Source organism: Salvia hispanica, chromosome 4 (genome assembly GCF_023119035.1).
Source record: "Salvia hispanica cultivar TCC Black 2014 chromosome 4, UniMelb_Shisp_WGS_1.0, whole genome shotgun sequence".
Classification (NCBI taxonomy): Eukaryota; Viridiplantae; Streptophyta; class Magnoliopsida; order Lamiales; family Lamiaceae; genus Salvia; species Salvia hispanica.
Window position 1 is genome coordinate 11,689,811 of NC_062968.1, and position 24,241 is coordinate 11,714,051.

Consider the following 24,241-nt stretch of genomic DNA (forward strand, 5'->3'; position numbering starts at 1 on the left):
CCGCTCCGGCTAGACATGCCCACGATTCGTAAACCGCCGATTCCGGTTCAGAACTGCCAGTTCCAATTTTGGGAAATGTGGAACCGGAACCGAACTGTGAGGCTATTTCAAGGTTCCGATTTCAGTTTGAAAACCGGCAGTTTCGGTTCCGGTTCCAAACCGTTGGTTTTCGGACGGTTCCGGTTCGGTTTGGCGATTTTTCATTTTTTTTTTGCTATGTAATTTGAAATTTTGGACTTATACAATAAATTGGAACAAAACAATGGATAATTTAAATTGAAATAAGACGAATAAGGTGAAAATCATATCGATTTTATAGAATGGGGTATTTATAGATAAAAATGGGGGGGGGGGGATAATGGACCAATTTGAATTCAAAATCAGAATTAAAAATAAAATAATTTGAAAATCGAACAAAACCGGCGGAACCGCCGGTTAATCGCCAGTTTTGGTCAACGAACCGCCTAACCACCTGCATGAAACATCAAATCGGCGCTGCAACGTGTTAGCCTTGTGTTCCGCACCGGGATCGGGAAATCGCCAGCTTCACGGTTAACCGCCGGTTTCGCGGTTAACCAACGGTTTCGGTCAAAAAATCATCTGAAAAAGCTGCTCCTTGGCTACCAATGGCTGACGCCTTGAATACCTCGCTGGAACCGTGAAACCGCCGGTTAACTGGTGGTTCAGAACCGTCCGAAACCGGCGGTTCGGTGATGGTTTTGGTTCGTAAAATCTTGAACCGGAACCGGCCCGCGGTTCCAAATATGGCAGTTTCAGTTCGTAAAAAATGTCATGATTCCGGTTCTGAGGTTTGGAACCGGCGGTTAACCACCGGAACCGAAAACCTTGGGCATCTCTAGCTTCGGCGATCACTAGAGAGTGCGCAGCGACCGCTCGAAGAGTTTCCGAAGCTACGGGATTTTTCACAGCTACCGCTGCAACATAGTGTAGCGACCGCTATCCAAGAGGCAGAGTCTACGGATCAATGTGCAGCGACCGCTGGTCGAGACGCAGCGGCCCGCTTGGAAAATGCGGCACACGAAATTGACCTACTTTCTCCACAAGATTTACCAAACTTAGCTACTTTTTACCTTATTTGATGGAGCTCGATTTTTCCTCTATAAATATCCCCTCAAACCTCTTCATTATGATCTTCTTTTTGCCATATAATTCTAGAGCATAAAATTGAGAGAGTTCTATCATGCTCTTGAGGAAGAAATCAAGAGAAGATCAAGACTACAAGGATTCAACCTTTGGGTTTTATCGTTTTAGTTCTTATCTTCACTTTGTTTTCCCTTCATTCTATGTTTTTAGATTATTCAATTATGTGTAACTAAATTCATAGGATTCTAGGGATGTGTTAGTAATGACTTTGGCTATACAATTATGTTTTCTATTTAATATCCGTTTTGTTTTTACTTCGTTTCTTCCCTAAGTTGTTCCATAATACTTCACGTTTGAGTGACACATTCGGTGATGATTTAATATAACTTGCTACGTAATCGTGAGAGGAGGTTAGCGAGTTAGATCCACTTAGTAGACACAACAATTAGTTTCCCTTAAAACGACACTGTTAATTGAGAGTGGGGACTTTTCAAGGGTCTTAGGATCTTTTAGGAGTTACGGTTCTAGGATTGACAACCCTAGTGTTAGTAATCTACGCTTGTGCCGCATGGGCAAAACTTATGTGACTCGTTCTATCGAAGTATAAACTGTGCTAGGGTATTGTAGTTGAAATTTGTATAACCATAAAATTTGTGAACGCATATCCCTGAAATTCTCTTCTCTCATATTTTACCTCTTAAATTATTTGCAATTGTTTGTTTGCTTTCAAGTTGTTGTTGTTTTCAAAAATCCAAAATTCTCTCGGTTTTCCAAATAGTGAAAGAAGCTTAGTAGGGGGTAGCCAATATATGCTTGTTTTCCATGTGTTCGCTATTCGGTACTGACCTTTAGCTATACTATATATATTCTGTATAATTGCATGTTTATTTAGTGCTAATAAAAAGTGCATCACACACCCCCTCCCCCCCCCCTCCTCCAAAAAAAAGAGATAGAGATAAAATATGCAGGGCAAGGATAAAATGTAACATAACCCTGAGCAGGGGACATCTCCAAATGTTGGGAATTTTGAATTGTAAAAATGGAGGTTGTTCCAGTTTTGTCACTAACTTCACATGTCCTTCATATGTTTACTAAAACCTTTTTGAACTTAAGACCCCTAGGACTCTTACCTATACACAAAATAAGCCCCTAGCCCCATTACAACCAAAAGAAAGACCTTAAGGAACTAGTCTGTGTCAGTGGAACTCAAAGCATCAGTGGTATGGCAAAAGAATGAGAAAATGGTCCTAACATTTTTGGTGAGGAATGAGTGACCGAGTGAATCCAATAAGTGGTAAAGATAAAAATTATCTTGACAAACAGACAAACTGATTAGATAGAAGAAGGGAGGGGAAGGAATTTGAAACTGTAAACAATTGGATTGATCTTAAGCTTGTGGGGACGGTTACCAAAAGTTAAACCGGTTTGATACATCTGCGTGCTAGTGTGTTTCTTTCTTTTATTTTAATTTTTTTTTTTTTTTTTGAGTTTGGTTTGTGTTCGAGTCAAGTTGAGTCAGTCTATGTCTAGTCTTTTAGTCTTTTAGAGTCGGTCAAATGTAAACCATGCATTGAAACTTGGCTATTTTCTCTTTTAAGTGTTAGCAGTTTGATAAGGCTCGTTTCTTTATCGTTTTTTCCTTCACAAAACCCTAGTTTTGGCGTGATCGTCGGGGCAAGCCCGCAACTACCATGTTCTCCTCGCCGCCGACGGACTTTCTATCGTCAACGTCCGATTAAGAGTAGAAATCTCTTAACATGTATTGATTGCAGACTGAGAGAGATCAGAAGAGATTGAGGGAGATCAGGAGAGATAATGTTGGATCTTGATCCTGAAAAGAAGAAATAAAATTTGGGCTTTAGAAGTTTATTTGAGGAATTGGGCCCAAATGGTTGTACGTTAATTTAATTAGGATGACGCAAATTTTGTAGACATTAATCATTTGGACTTTGACTTTATTTACTTCGGTAGGACAAAATTTGTTTAATTAAATCCTCATTCTTTATCCTAAAGTCTAACGATAGACTTGAAAAGATTCTTTTGTAATTTCTTTCGCAACTTGCTTTTGCTCACTCATTATTTTTTTACTTTGATGTCATTCCGAGCATTAAATTAAACTCCTTTTCATGGATCATCAACGTCCATGGTTCTCTTAATCGCTGAAAATAAATAAAGATTAACGAAAAAAAGCGTCTCGAAAATGAATGTCGTTTTGAGCTTAACTAAAAAGTATAAAAAAAAATTGCATTTTCTAATTTTAAAAACTTTTTTTTTATAAAATATTTCATTCATCCCATCAAAATTGTCACTCTTTTCTTTTTAGTCTGTCAAATAAAAAATTCACTTTTATTTTAATACTCCATTCATACCACAAGAGGATGCACTCTTTCATTTTTAAGCCGTCTCACAAGAGTATGCACTTTCTATTTTTGAAAACTCTAATGATGTGAGACTCATTCTCCTCTCACAATACTTTAAATTATTTTTTCGTTATATTTCTCTCTTACTTTACCAATTGTTCATTAAAACTAATGTTCAACCAAAAGTGCATACTCTTGTGGGATGGAGGGAGTAATATATTTTTCTCTAATGAAGTGAGATCATCATCCACTAATAATAATTCAATCATTTTTTTTTCTATTTCTCTTATATATTTCATAAAAAATAGGCTAATTGGAATGACACATGTTTTAATTCGTAATTATTAAAGTAAAAGAGAATGAAAAAATTTTATTAAAATAATGTAGAGGATAATAAGATCCATACATGAAAAAGTAAAAGAGATAGAGAAATTTATTTCCATAAATGAACATGAATTTTTTTCCTAAAAACGTTATTGGAATAGAGATAGTATATGAATTGATGTTTTAATCGAAAAAACAGAAAGGACTTTTGGCTTGATTGGGGCATTGGGATGGGACAGAAATCAATACAAACAGATTAAAAAATGCCGTAAGACGAAGAAAAATTGTGGCATGCATGGCTTCATCTGAGAGTTGATCTTCCATCTATGTCTGTTTGTTTGTATCGTATTATAGCCCATCCATATCATCATTATTCATTGCCATCGAATGGGAAAATATGAACGGAACGGTGACGTTTCTGTCCTTTTTTAACTCGTGGCTCCAGCTGGAAAGGACTTGTATTCTATTTTATTCTTGGGTTTTTGGAGTATAGAATAAGAATAAAGATTTTCTAACATGCCTTATATGTGTAAAATGCACAAACTTCCACAACCATATAAAAAAAATCTCTTTGTCACATTAAAGTAAAATATTTTCTTTTTTTAATTATTTCATTAAAATTAAAATTTGTTTTAAAATATAAATATAAATTTTATTTCTATTTTTTCATGTAAGTTACTTTATCTGTTACTAGTTCACTCATACTACTATAGTACAAAACAAAATTATGTGACGAAAAAAAAACTTTTATTTAACAGGATGGACGGAGTATAATATCATCAAGAGGTTGATATAGAATAAGAGGGTATCAACATCAAAGGATTTCATTATCAAAGTTGGGTTTGGCAAAGTTATTGCGCAATTAATTCGAAAAGAAAAAGAGAATGCTAAATTCCGATATGAAGTTTCTACTTAATTCCTGCAACTTTTCTCAACGCAAAATTTAGTTAAAAACGAAACAAAAAAAGTTACCCCGACTAATCATTACGCACAATATTTACACTGTGAGACATTTCGTATTCCTAAAATACCCCTACTCAGGTATCGCACTGAGCCTCGCCGTGACCTTCCCTCTCCGTCCGCCGCCGCCGGATCTCCTCCCCCCAGATCTACCATCCTTCACCGACTGCCTCAGATCATTCTCACCTGGAAACACCAGAATACTCTTGCTGAGAGCCGAACTTGCCTTGACGGCCAATGCGGCCATCTCCTCCGCCTGAAGGCGGCGGCTGAGCTGACTGAGAGGCAGCGCGAAGTAGATCTGGCCAGGCTGCAGCTCATCGTCGTCGCTGACCGCCGATACGACGTCGTCGAAATCCATATCGTCGGAATTGCAGATGAAAAAGGCGGGATTCTTCTGCAATACGTAGGAGACCTTAACAGGATAGGGGTATTCCTGTAATCTCCCGTCGCCGAGTATCAGCTTGGCCGTAGCCACGGATGTGGATTCACAGGAGCTGCATATGCCCATATTTCTCTCTCTAGAATGTAATCCTGTTTGATTGCGTTGAAATTGGAATATATAAAGGAGGGGTAGTGTCAAGTGTGGTGTGGGATAGTGGAGGAAGAGACACGTCAGCAAAAAATGGAGAAAAAAGGATTCTTCAGGGTTTATTGAAGAGGGTGGTGGAGTTAAGTTAGAGAGGTGCCAGCCTGTAACCAGCTTGAAATGATGATTCCGGTTATTAATTTCTTTCTCGATATTTTTTCGTTCAACAAAGGTAAGAGCATTCTCATTCGTGCTCTTAGAGCATCCACAGTGCCGGCTAGCCGATTCGCGGCGCTAGCCGATCGGTTAGCCGAACCATTGCAACCAGCCAGCGGCGAATCGGCCAGAAAATCGGCGTGGGCTAGAAGATTCAGGGGCCGATTCGCTGGCCGATGCGCTGGCCGCCATTGTGGCGTGCCGATCGGCCAGCGCCTATTTTCGTTTTTGAAAACCTATATATACGCAATTTTAGTTTCATTTTCATTTGCACCGCTTGTTTTAACGAGTTTTCTCTCTCTCTAACTTTTTGTACAAGAGCATCATCGAGGGATGAGTGACGCGGGTGGTAGCGGTGGTGGTAGTGGTGGTAGTGGTGGGGATGCTTGAGGAGTACGAACGGCAGATGAACGAGGCTATGGAGGCCTACATGAACCGCGAGATGGAGCGGTACATGCGAAGGGTCGAGAACAGCAGGCGGTACCTCGCCCTCCACCCGTTGTCCACCGCCGAGCAGTGATTGATCGGGATCACGTAGCTGCACATCAGCGGCTATATGACGACTACTTCGCTCCGAACCCGCGGTTTCCGGCAAACCATGTTCAGGCGGCGTTTTAGAATGCGCAGGGAGTTGTTTATGCGTATCGTTGACGCTTTGAAGCGTCGATATCTTTATTTCCGCTTCAGGCACGATGCGGCTGGCAGACCCGGCCACACCCCTATCCAAAAGTGCATGGCGGCAATCAGACAGTTGGCCTACGGAGGCGCGGCAGACATGTGGGATGAGTACCTCCACATCGGTGAGACGACTTCTCTGGAATGTCTGAAGTATTTCTGTCAGGGCGTGATAAACATTTTCGGTGAGCAGTACCTTCGAAGCCCTACTCCCCAAGATTGTCGGAATTTTGATGCAGATGCACGGGGAGCAACATGGGTCCCCGGGATGTTAGGAAGCATAGATTCTATACATTGGGAGTGGAAGAACTGTCCGACTGCCTGAAAGGGGGCCTACACGACCGGCTACAAGGGAAAGAATCCCACTATGATCCTCGAGGCCGTAGCCGATTACGGGCTGTGGATCGGCATGCGTATTTTGGGGTAGCCGGGTCGAACAACGACCTCAACGTCCTCAACTCGTCGCCCCTCTTCAACGAGAAGTGTCAGGGCATCGGTCCAGCCGTCTCATTTGTGGCCAACGGCAACCGGCATGATATGGGCTACTACTTGGCGGATGGGATATACCCTAGGTGGCCTGTCTTTGTGAAGACGATCAAGCACGCAAGTGATGAAATGAAGGCCTACTTTGCGGAACGACAGGAGTCCGCGTGCAAGGACGTGGAGCGCGCATTTGGTGTGCTCCAGTCTCGATGGGCGGCAATTAAGGGTCCATCGCGTTTGTGGGATGTCAAATGCGTTTCCCAAATAATGTACGCCTGCATTATCATGCACAACATGATCGTCGAAGACGAAGGCGTACAACCGACTAGTTGGGCCAATGACGATGAAGCCGGTCCAAGCCACGGAACGGCCACCCCTAGCGTACGGCGTGGGGTACCTCTCGATGAAGTCGACCGCATCAAGGAATTTGCCAACATGCGCCGAGTGGATGCTCATATTCAACTCCAAAAGGATATAATTGAAGAGTTGTGGGCACGGAGACTGCACGACGATAGTTTTTTTCCTTTATTATGTAATCTATTTTTTTAAATGAATGTAATTTTTGTTAATGCAATTAATGAATTTTCCCGTATATGTCTCGTAAATTTAATTCCGCAATTTAATCGTAAATTTAATTCCGTAAATGTAGTTGTTTTTGAATTATTTTTATTGCGGCCGGCCTATGGCCGGCCTAAATCCGATGTGGCAGGTGGATTTTTAGTGCTGCTGACGTGGCAGGGAGAGAGAGTGGTTGGCCTATGGCTGGCCGATTTCTATTGTGGATGCTCTTAGTTAAGAGCACAGAAGTGGGCCCGAATCCATATTTACTCCTTGCTATTAGCTAAGAGCACAACACCCACATCCGTGCTCTTCCGCAAGGACAAGCTCAAGGGTCCCACCATTCTATTATTCAATTTAAATACTTCAATTACTAAAAACATTTCTACACTATAAAACTACATCAAAAAATAAAAATTACATAATTAAAATCCTAAAAAATAAAAATATATAATTAAAATCCTAGAAAATAAAAAAATACGTAATTAAAATCCTACAAATTAAAAATTACATGATTAAAGACTAAACAATACCCTCGTGGAAGACTAGTCCTCTATCTTCAATGTTCTCTTGAGACCCCGGATCATTCCCACATGTGTTGCAAGTTGCTCGAGAGTCATCTTAGACGTATCGTTCATATAGAGTTGACCCAAGAGGGCCAACAACGAGTTGTTCGGGGATGGAGGAGGCATAAAGGGACCGAGAGCGAGAGCGGGAGAATTGCATTTCTGGACTAGAGAATGAGTCGGAGTTGAACCAATCGTGGTTTCAACCGCGATTGCCGGAGAGGTGATCGCCGGAGCCGGACATTGTGTAGTGTGGTGGGAACTTAGATGAGAGAATATGAGAAAAAAGATGAGAGAATGTAGATGATAAAATAGATGAGAATGTGATTTTATTTGTGTTGAAGCGGGGGTATTTATAGATGAAAATGTGAATTTAGGGGAAAAAAATTGAAAAATAAATTAAAAGTGGGTAGAAAACGGATATAATTTTTTGGGAAGTGGGAAAATATTTTTTTTATTTAAACACGTTTTTTTAAATTAGTTTCGATTTTTTCAAAAAAAAAATTGAATATGCCAACGGCTAAGCCGTTGGCCAATCAGACAGTGCCATGTAAGGGTGCTCAGCGGCACGGACTTGCTCTTAGCTAAGAGCAGCGCCGTGCCGCTGGCACGGACAGACGGATGACGATTTTCAAACCGTTGCGGATGCTCTAATTAAAATATTATTAATGAAAGAGTAAAGACTAAAATTTGTCCCGAACATATGCTCATTTTATGATTTTGGTCCTAAATTTTATCATTTGAATTTTTGCATCCCCGACATTTCAGATCAGATCACAATTGGTCCTAGACTAACTCTTCCGTTAGTTTTTAACGGTCAACGGGTTTAATCCCGATTTTGACCAAATTAGACTGTTTATTATGATTTTTTTACTCCGTAATTATTTCCTTAATTATTTTAATAAATATTTTAACCTACGTCGGTGGTCAGGCGGCGGCGCATCACAGCGGCGGTGAAGATTCTGTGTCGGGAGATTACTTCGGCAACGTCTTCGACTACATAAAGCGGATGCTGATGGAGGAAGACGACTTGGAAATACTTCCACGACGCCCTCAGCGACCGTGCCTCCGCGCCGCCGCTCAATTTTGCCGGATCGCTAATTTCCCCCCTCCGCCGATCCTTCCGCCTCATCACAATTCTACAAACTTCCACCTGTTTCTACAAAATTCTCCCATTCACGACGCTGCGGGAGTGAGGAAAACACACGGTCGCGGCAACGATAATGTGAAGGAGCGGTGCAACAAGCAATCAACAGGATATGCTGATGAATCGGTGCAATTGGATATATACGACAAAAGCTTGCTCTGCCCCAAGCAGAATCCCCATTTCTACGACGACTCTCCCCCTTGCCTCGCCGACGAGACCTCCGACGACAACGAAGAAGAAAGCAAAAAGTAGTACAGAAAAATGAAAGAGGTGAAACGCGGCAGACCAAAAGACAGCAAGAAAAACCGGAAAATGATGTTTACTGAATATTTATTAAAATAATTAAGGAAATAATAAAAAATCATAATTAAAGTCTAATTTGGTCAAAATCGGGATTAGACCTGTTGACCGTTAAAAACTAATGGAACTGTTAGTTCACGACCAATTGTGATCCGATTTGAAATGTTAAGGATGCAAAAATTCAAAAGATAAAGTTTATGACCAAAATCGTAAAATGAGCATATGTTCAGGACCAATTTTGGCCTTAACTCTTAATGAAAAATAGGTCGCATATATTCTTATGGGACGGAGGGAGTATATTTTTGGTTAGGCACATGTCTATATTTATACTTTATCCGTCCCTTACTAATTAATACCAATTTATTTTTTCGTTTGTCTCCAATTAATCGTCACTCTTACTTTTGGTAATAGATCTCACATTCCACTTTCATCTTATTATAAAATTGATACTCCCTTCATCTCATAATAGATGTAACACTTTCTCTTTTAGTTTGTCTCACAAAAGATGTCACATTTCTTTTTTTGGAAAAAAATTCCTCACGCATTAATATAAATATATTATTTTCTCTCCCCACCTAATACACAAAACAATATCACCTAAAATCCCAGGACAATTCCCAAGTGTGCCATCTATTATGGGACAGATGGAGTATATAAAAGTATGACTCACATTCCACTAACTTTTTTCACCCACTTTTAATTACATTTCTTAAAATCTATGTCAAGTCAAGCGGTGTTGATTAATGGGGGAAGAATGGAGTAGTTGCTAAAGTAAGAGAGAGGTAAAAAGAAAAAGAAATTAATATATTGTTAATAGAGAATTAAGTTTCGCCTCTGAGAGAATAGAATTTATAAAATTAAAACACTCAGAAAAAAGAATTTACAAAATTAAAAAATGCGTAAGTGTGACGGACTGAAAATGATGCATAAATATTTGGTCGACTATATTATGAGCGGAGAAGAGGTACATTTCCTTAACTGTGAGTGAAGAAATAAAATTGTAAATAGGTGCTTCCCCTTCCGACAGTAAGGCTCCGTGTATTATAGAAGAATGTTTGTAGTTTCGGAAGTTCAATTTGATCCATCAAACACATAAATACGTTCCAATTTATGGTAGAATTCAAATAAATATCTAATGCCATCAAACAATTTGATTTGGATAGTGGAGAAGTGGAAGATTGGAAAAAAGCAAGATATAGTGGATGGATTTCGAATGATGTAATGGTGGTACTTAATGGTGGGTATACAGTACCTAACAACAGTGTGATGAAAATATAGTGATAATCCTTTGCAATATCTCAATTTCAATTGGGTGCAGGCACGATAGTGATTGGCAATAACTTTAATGATATTTTATTGGTGGTTGATGGATAACGGTGTTTTCATTCCACCAAGGACAAACGCCTTATAAAAATTTGTACTCCCCCACTCCATAATTAAATATCTCATAATTAATCGATTCAGATTTTAAGAGATGATCTAATTTTATGAAAAAAATAATAATTGAAGTTAATAGAGTATGTATCCTATTTGTATTAATTTATAATAAAATTTGCGTAAAATAAGTTAATGAAATATGTAATTCACTTTCTAAAAATTATAAAAATGAAATGAGATATTTACTGACATACGATGAAAAAAAAGAGAGATATTTAATACTCCCTTCTTTATAAAGAAGATGACTCATTCATTGAGCGGCACGAGATTTTATGTATCTTTATTTTATGTATTAAGTAGAGATGTAGGGATCAGATTAGTCTAGATTCACTAATTACTGAGACCTCTTTGTTCTTATACAAGAGAGCTCAGTCAAACTCTCACCCACGCGGCTGATGTTACAAAAAGAATTAAGGTATTACAGATTAGGTACAAGAACACAAAACCCTAGCTATTACAAGATCTCGAGTGAATCTAAGCTAGTATCCTTGCTAGCTCCATAATCTGCACACTTGACAAACCAGTTAGTAATAACAAGAAGGATTCTCTCGGATCTAAACAAAGATTACTAACTAAGAACAATGAATACAACAATAGATCTAAGAATCTTGGCTCAGAACCCGCCACAACCACACTGATCTATTCTACCAGAACAAAATCCAAGGGAGCACAACTAGACCGGCTAGAGTTCACCCTCACACCACCGATGCCTTCACCACAAGTTCCCCTCGCTCCAGATCAGGTTCCACAGAACAAAACCTCAGAACAGAACCTTCAAGTCTCACAAACCCTAGTTCTTCTCCAGCACCCAAGCAATCGAAGAGATTGCCTTCTTCCAGCACTCACAAAAGATCTACCACTCAGAGAACCGTGAGAGATCACCAAGAGATGGCCGGAGACTCATCGGAGAAGAAGGGAGAAGAGAGAGAGCATACACTGAATCGAGTGTAGAGAGAGAGAGAGATTAGAGAGTGAATGAAACTCAAAGAGTCGGCTCTCACATAACAAACACAGCCCTACATCCAACGGTGAAGAGGCATGATCCAGGAGAGGGAGGCACGTGGCAACATTTGGTGAAGAGAGGTAAGTAGTTGGGCTCAGCCCAATTATTCCTTTTGGGCTCAAATAAAAGACAGCCCAAATAATAGTCCACCCCAATATCCAACAAGAGAGAATAAAGTAAAACAAAATAAATAAAATAGAGATAAAAATATATATACTTTAAGCAATGAGTTATCTTAATTAGAAAAAAAAATGGATCATCTTCAATATAACGGATGCAATAACATACTGAGAATATTTAACTATAAAATATAATCTTATATATAGATGTAAAACCCTAGAAATGATTAATTTTTTGAGATAAGGTAGGGTGGAGCATTGGACCACTGAATATGTGCAGCCAGCGGCTCAGTTAAATAATTTAGTTGGACCACGTAATCAGTTACTTGTACTTAGTAAATTAAACCTATTATTACTAGTATTAACTCTATGTTTAATAATTCAGTGATAGATAGACGAAATAAAAGATGAATGTATATTTCTTTAAAGAAGTCAAAGCCTTCCTTCTCAAGCAGGTAAGCATTCTTAAAATAGTACTCCCTCCGTCTCATAAAAGATGTCACACTTTCCTTTTTAGTTTGTCCTACAAAAGATGTCACATTTCTCTTTTTAGTAAAAGTTCTTTCTCACATAAATATAAAAATTATATTTTCTCTCTCTATTTATAACACAAAACAAAACCTCCTAAAATCTCGTACCGTCCCACAAGTGTAACATTTTTTGTGGGACGGAGGGAGTACTAGTTATGTGAGTTAATTGAGATATTTTTAATGATATTTTATGATAGTAGAGTTATATTTTTTGGCAAAATTTTTAATATTTCTCCCATTATGTTCTTTAAATTTTAAACACCAATTGTTTATAAAAAAAATGCATTAACTAATTTAGAACAGAGAGTATTTATTGTATATCAACAATTTTATCCCGTACTATATATATTTATAATGTTTTACTTTTATTAGTACTTTTTTATTGCTTGAGTATGGTGTAAGTAAGAAAAGTGGAGTTTGAAGCTATGTAAAGTCATCAATTCTTGTTAGAAAATGGTACTTTCTCCATCGTTCCATTTCAAGTCATTAATTTTTTTTAATCGTTATTTTGCAAAAATATTAAATATATAGTTAAATAAAATAAAATAAAAAATATAATAATATAGAAGTGAATCATATATATATTATTCTTATTTACTTTACTTTTTATTTTATTTTAATTATTTATTAATATTTTTTTTAAATACATGTTAAAAAGCTGCCAATCAAATCACTATAAGATAAGACGAGGGGAATATTTGAGATAGTAATATGGAAATGGGTCATATCTATATTATTCTTTTACATATTTTACTTTTTTTTACTTTAATTATTTATTTATATTTTCTCTAAATATATGCGAAAAAGCAGTGCATCACTTGAGATCACGACAGAGGGAGTATATTAATGGAAATCGAATATGGGAGATTTATTGATCAAGGTAGTTTTGTTAGGGTGGATGATGAAGGCAATTGCATCAATAAGAATAGGAAACGTGGCAAGTTGGCATGGGATTTTGGTGCTGAGCTGGAAAACATGCAGAAACACACGTACATAAAGGGGCGGCTGCGTAAATCTTCCGTCTACATCACTAATCATGCAAAATTCGATCATATTATTTTGTTTTCTGTTTTCAATTCACGACAATGTCGCCTAATATGCTTCACGCTACGCGTGTAAAAGAATTTAGAAACATGACAATTATTAATTATGGACTAAATTAGTCAACTAAAACACAAATATATAGAGAGACGATATTATGTCAATTTTTTAACTGATGTTTTAAATTTTGGAATGGTGAGTCAATTTATGGTTTAATCGATCAAATTGGTTTAATCACTGATCGAGGTAAAATACTGTAGCGCATATAACACAAAAAATTATACTACTATTTAGTAAAATGAGAAATAAAAAAAAAGAGTGATTGGAGCGTAATACACATAATTTTAAAACAAAGTTTAACTTTTTTTTATAGACTTAAAATATGGTAAACGATATTCCCTCCATCCTTTATTTTATCAAGGACGGAACTAGTGTATAATTAGATGGGGCAAATGCTCTAGCTCAATTTTCCATAGAATATAGACATGCATATTATATTATTCTAATATATTATATCTTTACATTAATTTGCCATTTTACATTAAAAAAAATAAGTTGGAATCATAATAATCTAAGCCTTACAACCTTAGTTTTTAATCTACTTTGTATCGAATGGATAATACTTATGTGATTTATTCTAATTAAGGATTTATTCTAATTAAGTATGAACTGTGCTAGGATATTATAACTATTTTGTATAAACCATAACATTAAAAGCATATTTTTGAAATTCTCTTGTCTCTATATATTTCTCAAATTTATTTTATTTGAAATTGTGAATTTGTTCTTTATCTGCTTTATTTTATTGCTTTAATTCAAATTAGTAATAGAAGTCTAGTAGTCAGTCCGTGGTAGTATTACCTGAGTTCGACAACCATGTGCTTACCTTTAGCTATTTTTAGCACTACAACTACTTCCAAGTTTAACAAGGTAGGTATGGTACTATTCCTACCTTGTTATATTTGGAAGTAGTTGTATTGCTAAAAAAAGTGCATCACATACTATAATGAACTCGAGTTTTAACTTTGAAAATTAATCATCAAGAATCTCAAAAACATTTCCTAGACTAGCCAGTCAAAACATGCTCCTCCTTTTCACAAATCATCAATCATACTCTTTCCATGCCTGATTTAGATAGCCTATTCTCGAAAGAAGGAATGGATTTTTAACTACGATCAATAGTAGTCAATGACGTTTCTGACTTGTGGATCCTACCTGAAGGCCGTACTGCCATTGTGAGCAAATGGATTTACAAACGTAAACAAGGACCTGACGGACGAGTTAAAGTCGTTAAAGCAAGACTAGTAGGTAAGGGTTATACCCAGAGAGATGGTATTGATTATGATGAATCCTTTTTGCTAGTAGCTATGCTCAAGTCAATCTAAATCCTCTTGTCTATCGCATCCACATAGATTGAGAGGTATGGAAGATGGACGTTAATACAACTTTCCTTAATGGAAGTCTTGAGAACACTATCTACATCCGATAGATATGTAGTCAATGGCAAGGAACACATGGTGTGGAAGATTAAGAAGGCCATTTATAGTCTCAAGCAAGCTTCTCGCTCATGGAACATGTGTTTCGACCAAACTCTTAAGAGTTTGGCTTTGAGCAGTGTCCGGATGAGAGTTGCGTGTACAAGAAGATTGAAGATGAAAATATAGTATTTATGGTACTTTATGTAGATGACATATTGTAACTAGAAACAGTAAGGAAATATTATCTAATGTAAGAGATTGATTATTGTGTCAGTTTGAGATGAAAAATACGGGAGAAGTTGGACACATCCTTGGCATTAAAGTTCTTGAACTGCCAGAAAAGGATGTTTTGCTTATATTAAGAATTTTACATCAACACAATCATTAAGCGTTTTAGCATGCGAGATTCTTTTCCAAGAAATGTTTAAAACCTTTAGCTCATGGAATTAGAATGTCTTAGGATAAGAGTCCTAAGATACCTATTGAGATAGAGACAATGAGAAAGGTCCCTTATGCATATGCAGATAGAAGTCTCATATATGCTATGTTATGCACGAAGAAAAATATTTGCTTTGCCGTTGACATGGTAGTGATGAGTCTCGTTTTTTGCCTTGGTTACTGGCTAGTTTACCGTGTTTAAACGAATAATATGCGCAAATTAGTTGCTGAAATGTGTAAGATAAGATAAAAGTCAAGATGAAAGGGGTTAGAAGGAATTCGAGTGAATAGCAGCAAAAAGTGTGCAAACTGGCCAGTATGAGCGTAAAAGGTGCAAACTGGCAAGTATGGGCAGAAAAGGTGCAAACTGGCCACGATGGATGCCATGGAGATGGACATGAGAAGGAAGGACTTGCTTGGAACAATCACCTATCTAAAGATGGACAAAATTATCATTTCGCATGAAGAGACAACTCTATAAGTTAGGGCTAGCCACCCTATAAATAGGAGCTGAACATAAAGAAAAAGAGATGTCTTTTTTTAAAATTCTTCCAGTCGCTGCCGTAGTTCCTGAATTTCTTCCAGTTTAGGGTTTAGCTACTTTAGTTTCAATTTCCAAGGAGCCAAGCAATCTATTACTTGCTTTGTTTTTAAAATTTCTTAGCTTAAGTACTTGTTTTGTTTGCATTTCACTTTGATTCCAGTAGCTACTTTAGTTGGAACATCTTTTGGGTGATAATCTTGAGTGCAATGAAGTTTATTGTAGTTTTATTTTGTGTTTCAACTTGCTTAAGATTTCTTTATGCCTAGTTAGATAGATCTAGTAGTTTTACGTTGATTGTTGTTGTTTAAGTGCTTCATTATGCCTAGCTTTGTTTGATCTAGTTTTTCCTTAAGTGTCTAAAAGTTTTAATCGGGTTAAGTTTTTCAAAAATGCATGGAAATTGTTTCTGCTTGTTTCTGTCACCATGTCCCGTTGACCAGTTTGCGTAGATCTCAGTTTTTCTTGCTTTTGTTTTCGATTTTCAAGTTAAATATTGCATTTATGAATTATCAAGCTTGAGCATTCATCAATGGAGTTTGTTAGATCTTGTTAGTTTAGCTAGGTGAAGAAGAAAATGTCACAATCAAAGAATGAGACCACTTGTGTTGCTTTGGTTGTTTTTTGCTTTTTTACTTGCACTTTTTCAGCTTTTCTGCAAATTTGGCAGTTAGTTAGCCAGCATATCCTTTGATTTCCTTTATCATTTGCCTAGCAATTTTTAGTAAGTTTCGTCTTGTAACTTATCACATGCACACTCGTACCCTAGTTTACTTACGCACTTTGATTTCTTTAAGCATGCAGCATTTAGAGCCCACCCTGACCTACTGGCCAGGAGGGGTATAGCTCCCATTTTCACCTGCTAGTTAGTTTAGGTATATGTTCTGTTTTCGTTTGCAAGTTCAATTTTCCCACGTTAAATATAGGTTCCATTTCATTTCACGTCAGTAGAAGTGGGTTGAAGTTTTTTTTGTTGACAAGATGTTTTAGGCACAGACCCAACGACACGACTAGGTCTAGGTACCCTCCTAGCCAGTAAACACAAGAGTCGCCGCCAAAAACATTCCATCTGTTAGGTAGCAAGGTATTAGTCAAATCCTGGTCAATGACACTGGACTGCAGTAAAGGAAATAATACTCAAGTATCTGAGAAGAACTAAGGAGTATTCTCTAATTTACCAGACATCAGAGATGTATTCTTTAGGCTATATTTATTCCAAATTTTAATCTGATCAAGATTCGAGGAAATCTACCTCTGGTTATGTATTCACCTTAATAATAGTATAGAGTATTTTTTTTAATTACATCTTTATTGTGAATTAAATGGGGAGGTGAAAGGTTTAGAGAGAATATCCTAATTATATATTTTTGCCTATAAAAATATGTCATTTATAACTCCCTTACTCGCTACCTATTTTCGTTGCATTACTAACTGTTTTGTAAAACTTTGTTTGATTTTCGGTATGGTTCTAGCTCTTTACCAATAAGTTATAGTCCCTCCGTTCCAGTTTAAGAGTAAGATTTAGTTATGACACGGATTTTAAGAAATTGTTGGAGTGTGTAATAATTGAAGTAAGGTAATGGTTGTTGGAGTGTGTAATACTTGAAGTGAGGTAGGGGAAAGTGAGATCCTTTTGACTTTTTTTTATGTTTATGATTTTGTTTTGTTTTATTTTTATTAAAGTAATGACATTTGAGTGTAAATTTGATGACAATGAGGTTAAATGTTATGTCCAAATATAGTAAATTCTAAATGCGACTCTTAAACTATAACGAATTTAAATGGCAAAATGTGACTCTTAAACTGAGGCGAATGGAGTATGTCTATTTTTCTTTATAAATTTGAGCTAATAAAGTTTTTTTATATTGTTAAGCAGAATTTTGGAATTCGCGATGCTCATATGTTTTTATTACTGCTCCTTTTTTTGGTATAAAGAACAATTGTGTAAATCATCTAAAATCGAAGGACTAAAATTTTCATGTTGTTTTATTGGGAAATATCACGATTCCTTAACATGCATGCTCCTCATATTGTCTTACAATATGTTTATTATTTTAAAAATATTCATTCATATCATTCTATATTTGTATCCACCTCTATGAGAGTTTGGATTTTTAATAATTTGAACATCGGTCGTTCAAGGTCATTCACTGCTTGTGTCTGGTTGTATGTCCAATACACCCTTTAACATTGTTAGTGACATTATATATTTATTTTTTCACAAATTAAATAAATCACAAAATAAATTTAATAAAAGAGGAGTTTTGGGAAAAATCATAAGAATACCGTAGTATATTATTTAAAATTTAATATGATAATTTTTTTACATATTTTAAATGTCAAAAGTGCAAAGTTGTTTAACAAATGTAATCATATTATTATTATGAATTTAATGCATAAAGCTCCACTCAAATGTTTGATATATCACCAAATTATTGGAACTTCCATTTATCTCAACCATAGTTACAAATTACAATCTTGTTTCAAAATTCCACGATAAGGCCCATTATTATTTCCAAAAACTACTAAAACATCAATTCTTGATTCCCTACTAGAATATCAATTCTTAGGCCTCCCCTATTGGATTCATACTCCTATCAATTATATTCAAAGTTATAAACTCATACAGTATAGCAATTTTGATTAGCTCAAATATCCTCTTACGGATTACAGAAGTTGAGAATAACATGCTCCAAAATGTAGTGGATAAAAATGACTCAATTACATCATCGTAGATATATATAGAAGACTATCCCTGCGAAATCGCAATTTTTGTTTATACATAAAGTTAGTTGCCGCAGTTGAATTACGTTTGGCAATTCGTTTAGTTGCATCAAAATTAACAAGTCTCTCACAAACAATCTTTCGTTATTCTCCATTTCTTTTCTCCCTCTCAAACATTGACACCAATCCAACATTCCCACAAATCAATCAAACATGAAAAAATCAAAAGCCAATATTCACAATAGCTATTCAAGCATGGACGATTCAAGCGTCTCAAGCAAACAGCCATTATTCTCCCGCGAGCTCGAAGACGAGCAAGACGAGTACTCGTTCAGCCCGAGCACCTCCGACTCCAGCCCCACGGACCCTTCCCCACAGCGCAACTCCTCCGCGTGGGACATCCAATCATCTTCCTCCATCTGCTCCTCCCCGTGGACCTCGTCCCACATGGACCACCCGTACTCCTACAACGGCCTCATGGGCTCCCTCGTCCGCGAAGAGGGCCACATATATTCCCTAGCAGCGGCCGGGGACCTCCTCTTCACGGGCTCCGACAGCAAGAACATCCGCGTGTGGAAGAATCAGAAGGAGTTCTCAAGTTTTAGGTCGAATTCGGGGCTCGTGAAGGCGATCATAATTGCGGACCAGCGGATCTTCTCCGGCCACCAGGACGGGAAGATCCGCGTCTGGAAGAAGTCGGGGAAGGATCCGAGCCTGTACAAGCGGATCGGAACCCTGCCGACGCTTAAGGCAAAGGTGAAGAAGTCGCTGAAGCCTAGCAATTACGTGGAGGTGAAGAAGAGCCACAACACGATATGGATCAAGCACATCGACGCCATCTCGTCTCTCAGCTTGAGCGAGGACAAGTCGATCCTCTACTCCGCGTCGTGGGATAAGACGATCAAGGTGTGGCGCGTGGTTGATTCGAAATGCCTGGAGTCGATCAGCGCGCATGATGACGCGGTGAACTCGGTGGTGGCCGGATTCGACGGTTTGGTGTTCAGCGGGTCTGCGGACGGGACCGTCAAGGTGAGACTTGTATATACTGGTTTCAATTCTCTCTTTATAATCAATTATGATCAAAATTGAACCATGTCCGCATAACGTAGAACTGGATTTTTAAATAACACAAATGTCATATTTAGTTACTAGTTTTAAAACACAATTTTTATACTGTTTTAGATCTATCTTTTCTAAAATACCTTTATCTAAAAATGACATTTGTGTTTTGATTGTTTATTGTATGTATATCACTGCTTGTATTTATTATTTATTTCATTTACATCGATGGATTATGATCAAAATTGAATCATTATCTTATTCTATAAGTAAAACTGGATTTTTAGATAACACAAATGTCTTACTTCTTCCATCCACCATTTAAAGAGTCATTTTGACTCGACTTAAGAAATTACTTAACTTTGTAAATAAAAGTAAATGGAAAAAATAAGTGGAATGTGGAATCTATTTTTAGTACTCTCTTTGTCCCACTATAAATGAGACGGCTCTTTTCGGCCGTTATTTGCGAAGATGATAATAAATAGAAGAGAGTTGTATCTATATTATTCTCTTACTTACTTTACTCTCTCTCTCCACTTTAACTATTTATTATCATTTTCGCAAAACAACGGTTGAAAAAGAAACGTCTCACTTATATGGGACGGAAGGAGTTTTATTGTGAATTGTGAGGGTAAAAAGTTAGTGGAATGTGAGATTTGTATAACAAAAAATAAAGTAAATAATTCTTTAAATTATGGACAGCCAAAAATGGTACTACCTCTGTTCAAGATAAGCGAGTCATTTTCCTTTTTGCGATGTCTCACTATAAGTGAATCATTTCCTTTTTTAGTAAAAAATCATCTCTCTTACTTTATTATCCACTTACTTTACTCTCACTTTACTTCTCTACTTTTTTCTCTCTCATACTTTATTATCTCTACTTTTACTCTTTAAATATCAATTTCATAAATCTTGTGCCCAAAAGAAGTGCTTCGCATATCTTGGGATGAAGAGAGAGAAAAATGATTATTTAAATGATGGACAAAGGAGATATTTTGTTAAATTTTAATTCATTTTAGAAAATACGGATTTTAAAACTATATTTTTAGATAATTTTACATCATCCTTCCCCAAAAGAAGTGAAAACTATAGGACTCCATCCTTGTTATCTAAAAATAACTTATACTACTTCCGTTCGCGAATAAGAGTCCTGTTTTTTCATTTTAGTCCGTCCACAAATAAGAGTCCCGGTTCACTTTTACCATAAATGTTAATAGAGTCTCATCTTCCACTAACTCATTCCACTCATATTTCATTTAAAACTAATACGAGTATATACTAGTGAGACCTCTATTCCACTAACTTTTTTCCACCCACTTTTCTTAACATTTCTTAAAACCCGTGTCGCACATTAATGGGACTCCTAATGGCGGACGAAGGGAATATATTTAAGACATGTTTGGTACATTTTTGTTCATAAAATTCCATCCCTAGATGAATTATCACCTCTACCAAACATGCTTTTAATTCTATAGTATGGAGTAAGATTGACTTCTATGTGTATATCACAACCCTACATGGGATATTGTATTTATTTTTTGTTTCATTTGGCAACAGGTGTGGCGGCGGGAGATGCAAGGGAAGGGGACGAAGCACTACTTCTCGCAGACGTTACTGAAGCAGGAGTGCGCCGTGACGTCGTTGGCCGTGAACACGTCCTCCACCGTGCTCTACAGCGGGTCGTCGGACGGGCAGGTGAACTTCTGGGAGCGAGACAAGTGCCTCTCGCACGGAGGATACTTCCTCGGTCACAAGCTTGCAGTGCTGTGCCTCGCGACGTCGGGGAATCTGGTGTTCAGCGGATCCGCAGATACAAACATTTGCGTGTGGAGGAGGGAGGACCGGAATCATCTCTGCCTCTCCATATTGAGCGGCCACAGCGGGCCGGTGAAGTGCTTGGCCGTCGAGACCAAGGATTCCCCGCTAACCCACTATGTGGTGTACAGTGGAAGCCTCGACAAGTCGGTCAAGATGTGGAGGGTTTCGGGGCAGGACCCGAACGGCACTGTGCCATCGCAAACTAGTCGAGCCGCGCCTCAAAGGGGAAATTTGTGAAGGTTGTCTCTGATTTATTAAGGCTCTGAATTGATATTGATTTAAGTTTTTAGTGAAGATTATTAGATTTAGATGCTTAAAATGTAAATTCTGGAGATCGTCACTGCCACCGGTCATGTGATTGGTAACAATAGACTTAATCGATATTAAATTATGAGCCTATTAAAGCGCCGCTTTAAAAAGATCGATCATTTTTAAGAATATATAGATGAGACATGATCACTATCAAGCTAATGTAGGACAAAATTGGACGTTTTTTACTGTTGAGAATGGGACATGTTTGGAGAGTGAATTATCGATCAATTCGCTTGACATATTGCTGGTCTTTCTTAGTGAAAGGAGATTTAGTAGGCTGACTTTCTGTATAAATATGAGAAAAATGAGGTCTTTCCCATAGACTTCGTGTTTGGTAACCATATTAATAATTCTTTTTCAAATGTTGATTTTCTCCATTGCCTCGTTTCAATCAGAATTCATGTTTGGTAACCATATACAGTTACAAAATATAAATTAACAATATTGGTCGTAGAGTGTTTATTTATAAAAAAACCTAAGCTACTAAATATCTTATTTATTTTTTGTGTCATATCCTAACTCCCCCGATATATATACTTCTAATAAAAATATACTCCAACCGTCTCACTTTAGGTGTCCCGATTGAGTTCGGCACAGGTTTTAAAAAATATAAAGGAAAGTTAGTGAAAAAAGATAGTGGAATGTGGGTACTACTTTTTTATATTAGTTTTATAATAAAATGTGAGTGGAAAAATGTTAGTGGAATGTGGGGCTTAATACCATTTATGGAATATTTCAACCGGAACTCCTAAAGTGGGACACCCAAAAATGGTAAACCGGGACTCCTAAAGTGGGACGGAGGGAGTATTAGGTAAAAACATATTCTCTCCGTCCACCATAAATTGAGTCATTTGACTCGCTCAAATTCTAAAAAATATACTCCCTCCGTCTCTGAAAATGTGTTACGTATTTCCTTTTTCGTCCGTCCCTAAAAATTTGTCACCTTTCACTTTTACCATTTTTTATAATAGACCCCATATTCCACCAACTCATTCCCCCTCACATTTTATTTTAAAACTAATATATAAAAGTAGGACTCACATGCCACTAACTTTTTCAACCCACATTCTATTATATTTCTTAAAACCCGTGCCGGGACAAATGGTGATGAATTTTGGGGGACAGAGGGAGTAGTTGAGTCTGTATAACTAACGTCAACTAAAACATCACCGATATCTAACTTCTAAATAATAACTATTAATGGTTTATATGAGCCACAACTCAGTTTATATAAATTATCCCTATAATTTCACAAATCACAGATATTAAACCTATTCTCCGATACACATAACAATAAACAAGAAATATCACAAACAATTCTATATACATATGAATATGTCACTCTGTTCAGTTTATTATTCTATAACAAATCAAGTCTGGTATCTGTCCGTTATTTTATTATATATGACCCGAAGTTTCATTGTCATTGTATAATATGACCCATAGGCCTTATTGCAATTATATGTATATGACCATAAGGCTCATTGCCATTATATAATTGACTCTTAGGTCCATTGTTATGGTATATGACCCGTAGGTCCATTCCCATTATATATGACCCGTAGGTTTGTTGTCATTGATATCACATGCAGGACAAGACTGTTACAAATCTTCTTTAATTTAATGATTTAAATAATTCCAAAACCATGTGTGTAAAACATATCAATACATATTTCTATCATATTTCATCGAATAATTCCAATATATTGGACCAATCACATGTCCATATCGTATTCCACCATCTATATTTTATGTATTAAGCTACACCCTCCGTATTAAAAAAATAGAAACATTTGAAACGGCATGGGTTTTAATGCACATTTGGTAAAGTAAGTGAGAAAAATTAGTAAAGTAAGAGAGAGGAAAAGAAAAACGAGTAAAGTAAGAGAGAGAGAGGGAGAAAAAGTAGTGAAAGTAGAGTTAGTGGATTGTGGGATCCATGTCCTAAAACAGAAAGATTCTAAAGTTTCTAATTTTAAGAAACGACCCAAAATAAAAATAGTTGCTATGTTTAAAAAACGGAGGGGTAATATAATCTTAATAAAATTTAAAATTATGAGTTATATTCATAACGGATTGAATATTTTTAATTAGATGTTTTAGTCCTAAAATGATATAAAATAATTAAATTAAAAATAATTAATTGATTCAATTAGTTTAAACAATAGATTTAATTAGGTTTTTTTTTCTTAATCTATATTATGAATGTCTATTAGGTGTATGCATAAATACTAAAAAGAAAGAAGAAAATGAAGAAAAAAGAAGAAAGGGAAAATAGAAACTAAGAAGAAATGGAAAGAATAAAGGAAATAAAAAGAAAGAAAGAAATCACATTTTTGGTATTATTTAATTAAAATTTCTAAATAGACCCCCATGATTTAAAAAATCACATATTTGGTACCTAAGGTTATTTTTGTCACGTGGGTACCAAAAACGATATAAAACAAAGATCATGTATCATTTTTGTGCGAAAGTAAAAGAACAGATACTCCTTCCTTCCCACTAAAAATGATTCACTT

The 24,241-nt window shown here is 36.7% G+C and overlaps 2 protein-coding genes across 2 annotated transcripts; one reads left to right on the forward strand and one right to left on the reverse strand.

Moving 5' to 3' along the window:
- Positions 1 to 4,586: 4,586 nt before the first annotated feature.
- Positions 4,587 to 5,349, reverse strand: LOC125224482. Its single transcript, XM_048127886.1, has one exon. It carries the CDS (start codon positions 5,257 to 5,259, stop codon positions 4,822 to 4,824), a length of 438 nt encoding a protein of 145 aa, XP_047983843.1. The 5' UTR covers positions 5,260 to 5,349; the 3' UTR covers positions 4,587 to 4,821.
- Positions 5,350 to 18,788: 13,439 nt separating this feature from the next.
- On the forward strand, positions 18,789 to 21,647 carry LOC125220364 (protein JINGUBANG-like). Its single transcript, XM_048122533.1, has 2 exons — positions 18,789 to 19,562; positions 21,150 to 21,647. The coding sequence occupies exons 1-2, from the start codon at positions 18,789 to 18,791 to the stop codon at positions 21,645 to 21,647; spliced, it is 1,272 nt and encodes a 423-aa protein (XP_047978490.1).
- Positions 21,648 to 24,241: the final 2,594 nt, after the last annotated feature.

Coding starts and splice junctions, on each gene's coding strand:
- LOC125220364 (XM_048122533.1), top strand. CDS start 18,789: ATGGACGATTCAAGCGTCTCAAGCAAACAGCCATTATTCTCCCGCGAG. Junction 19,563..21,149: donor CTGCGGACGGGACCGTCAAG/GTGAGACTTGTA, acceptor ATTTGGCAACAG/GTGTGGCGGCGGGAGATGCA.
- LOC125224482 (XM_048127886.1), bottom strand. CDS start 5,259: ATGGGCATATGCAGCTCCTGTGAATCCACATCCGTGGCTACGGCCAAG.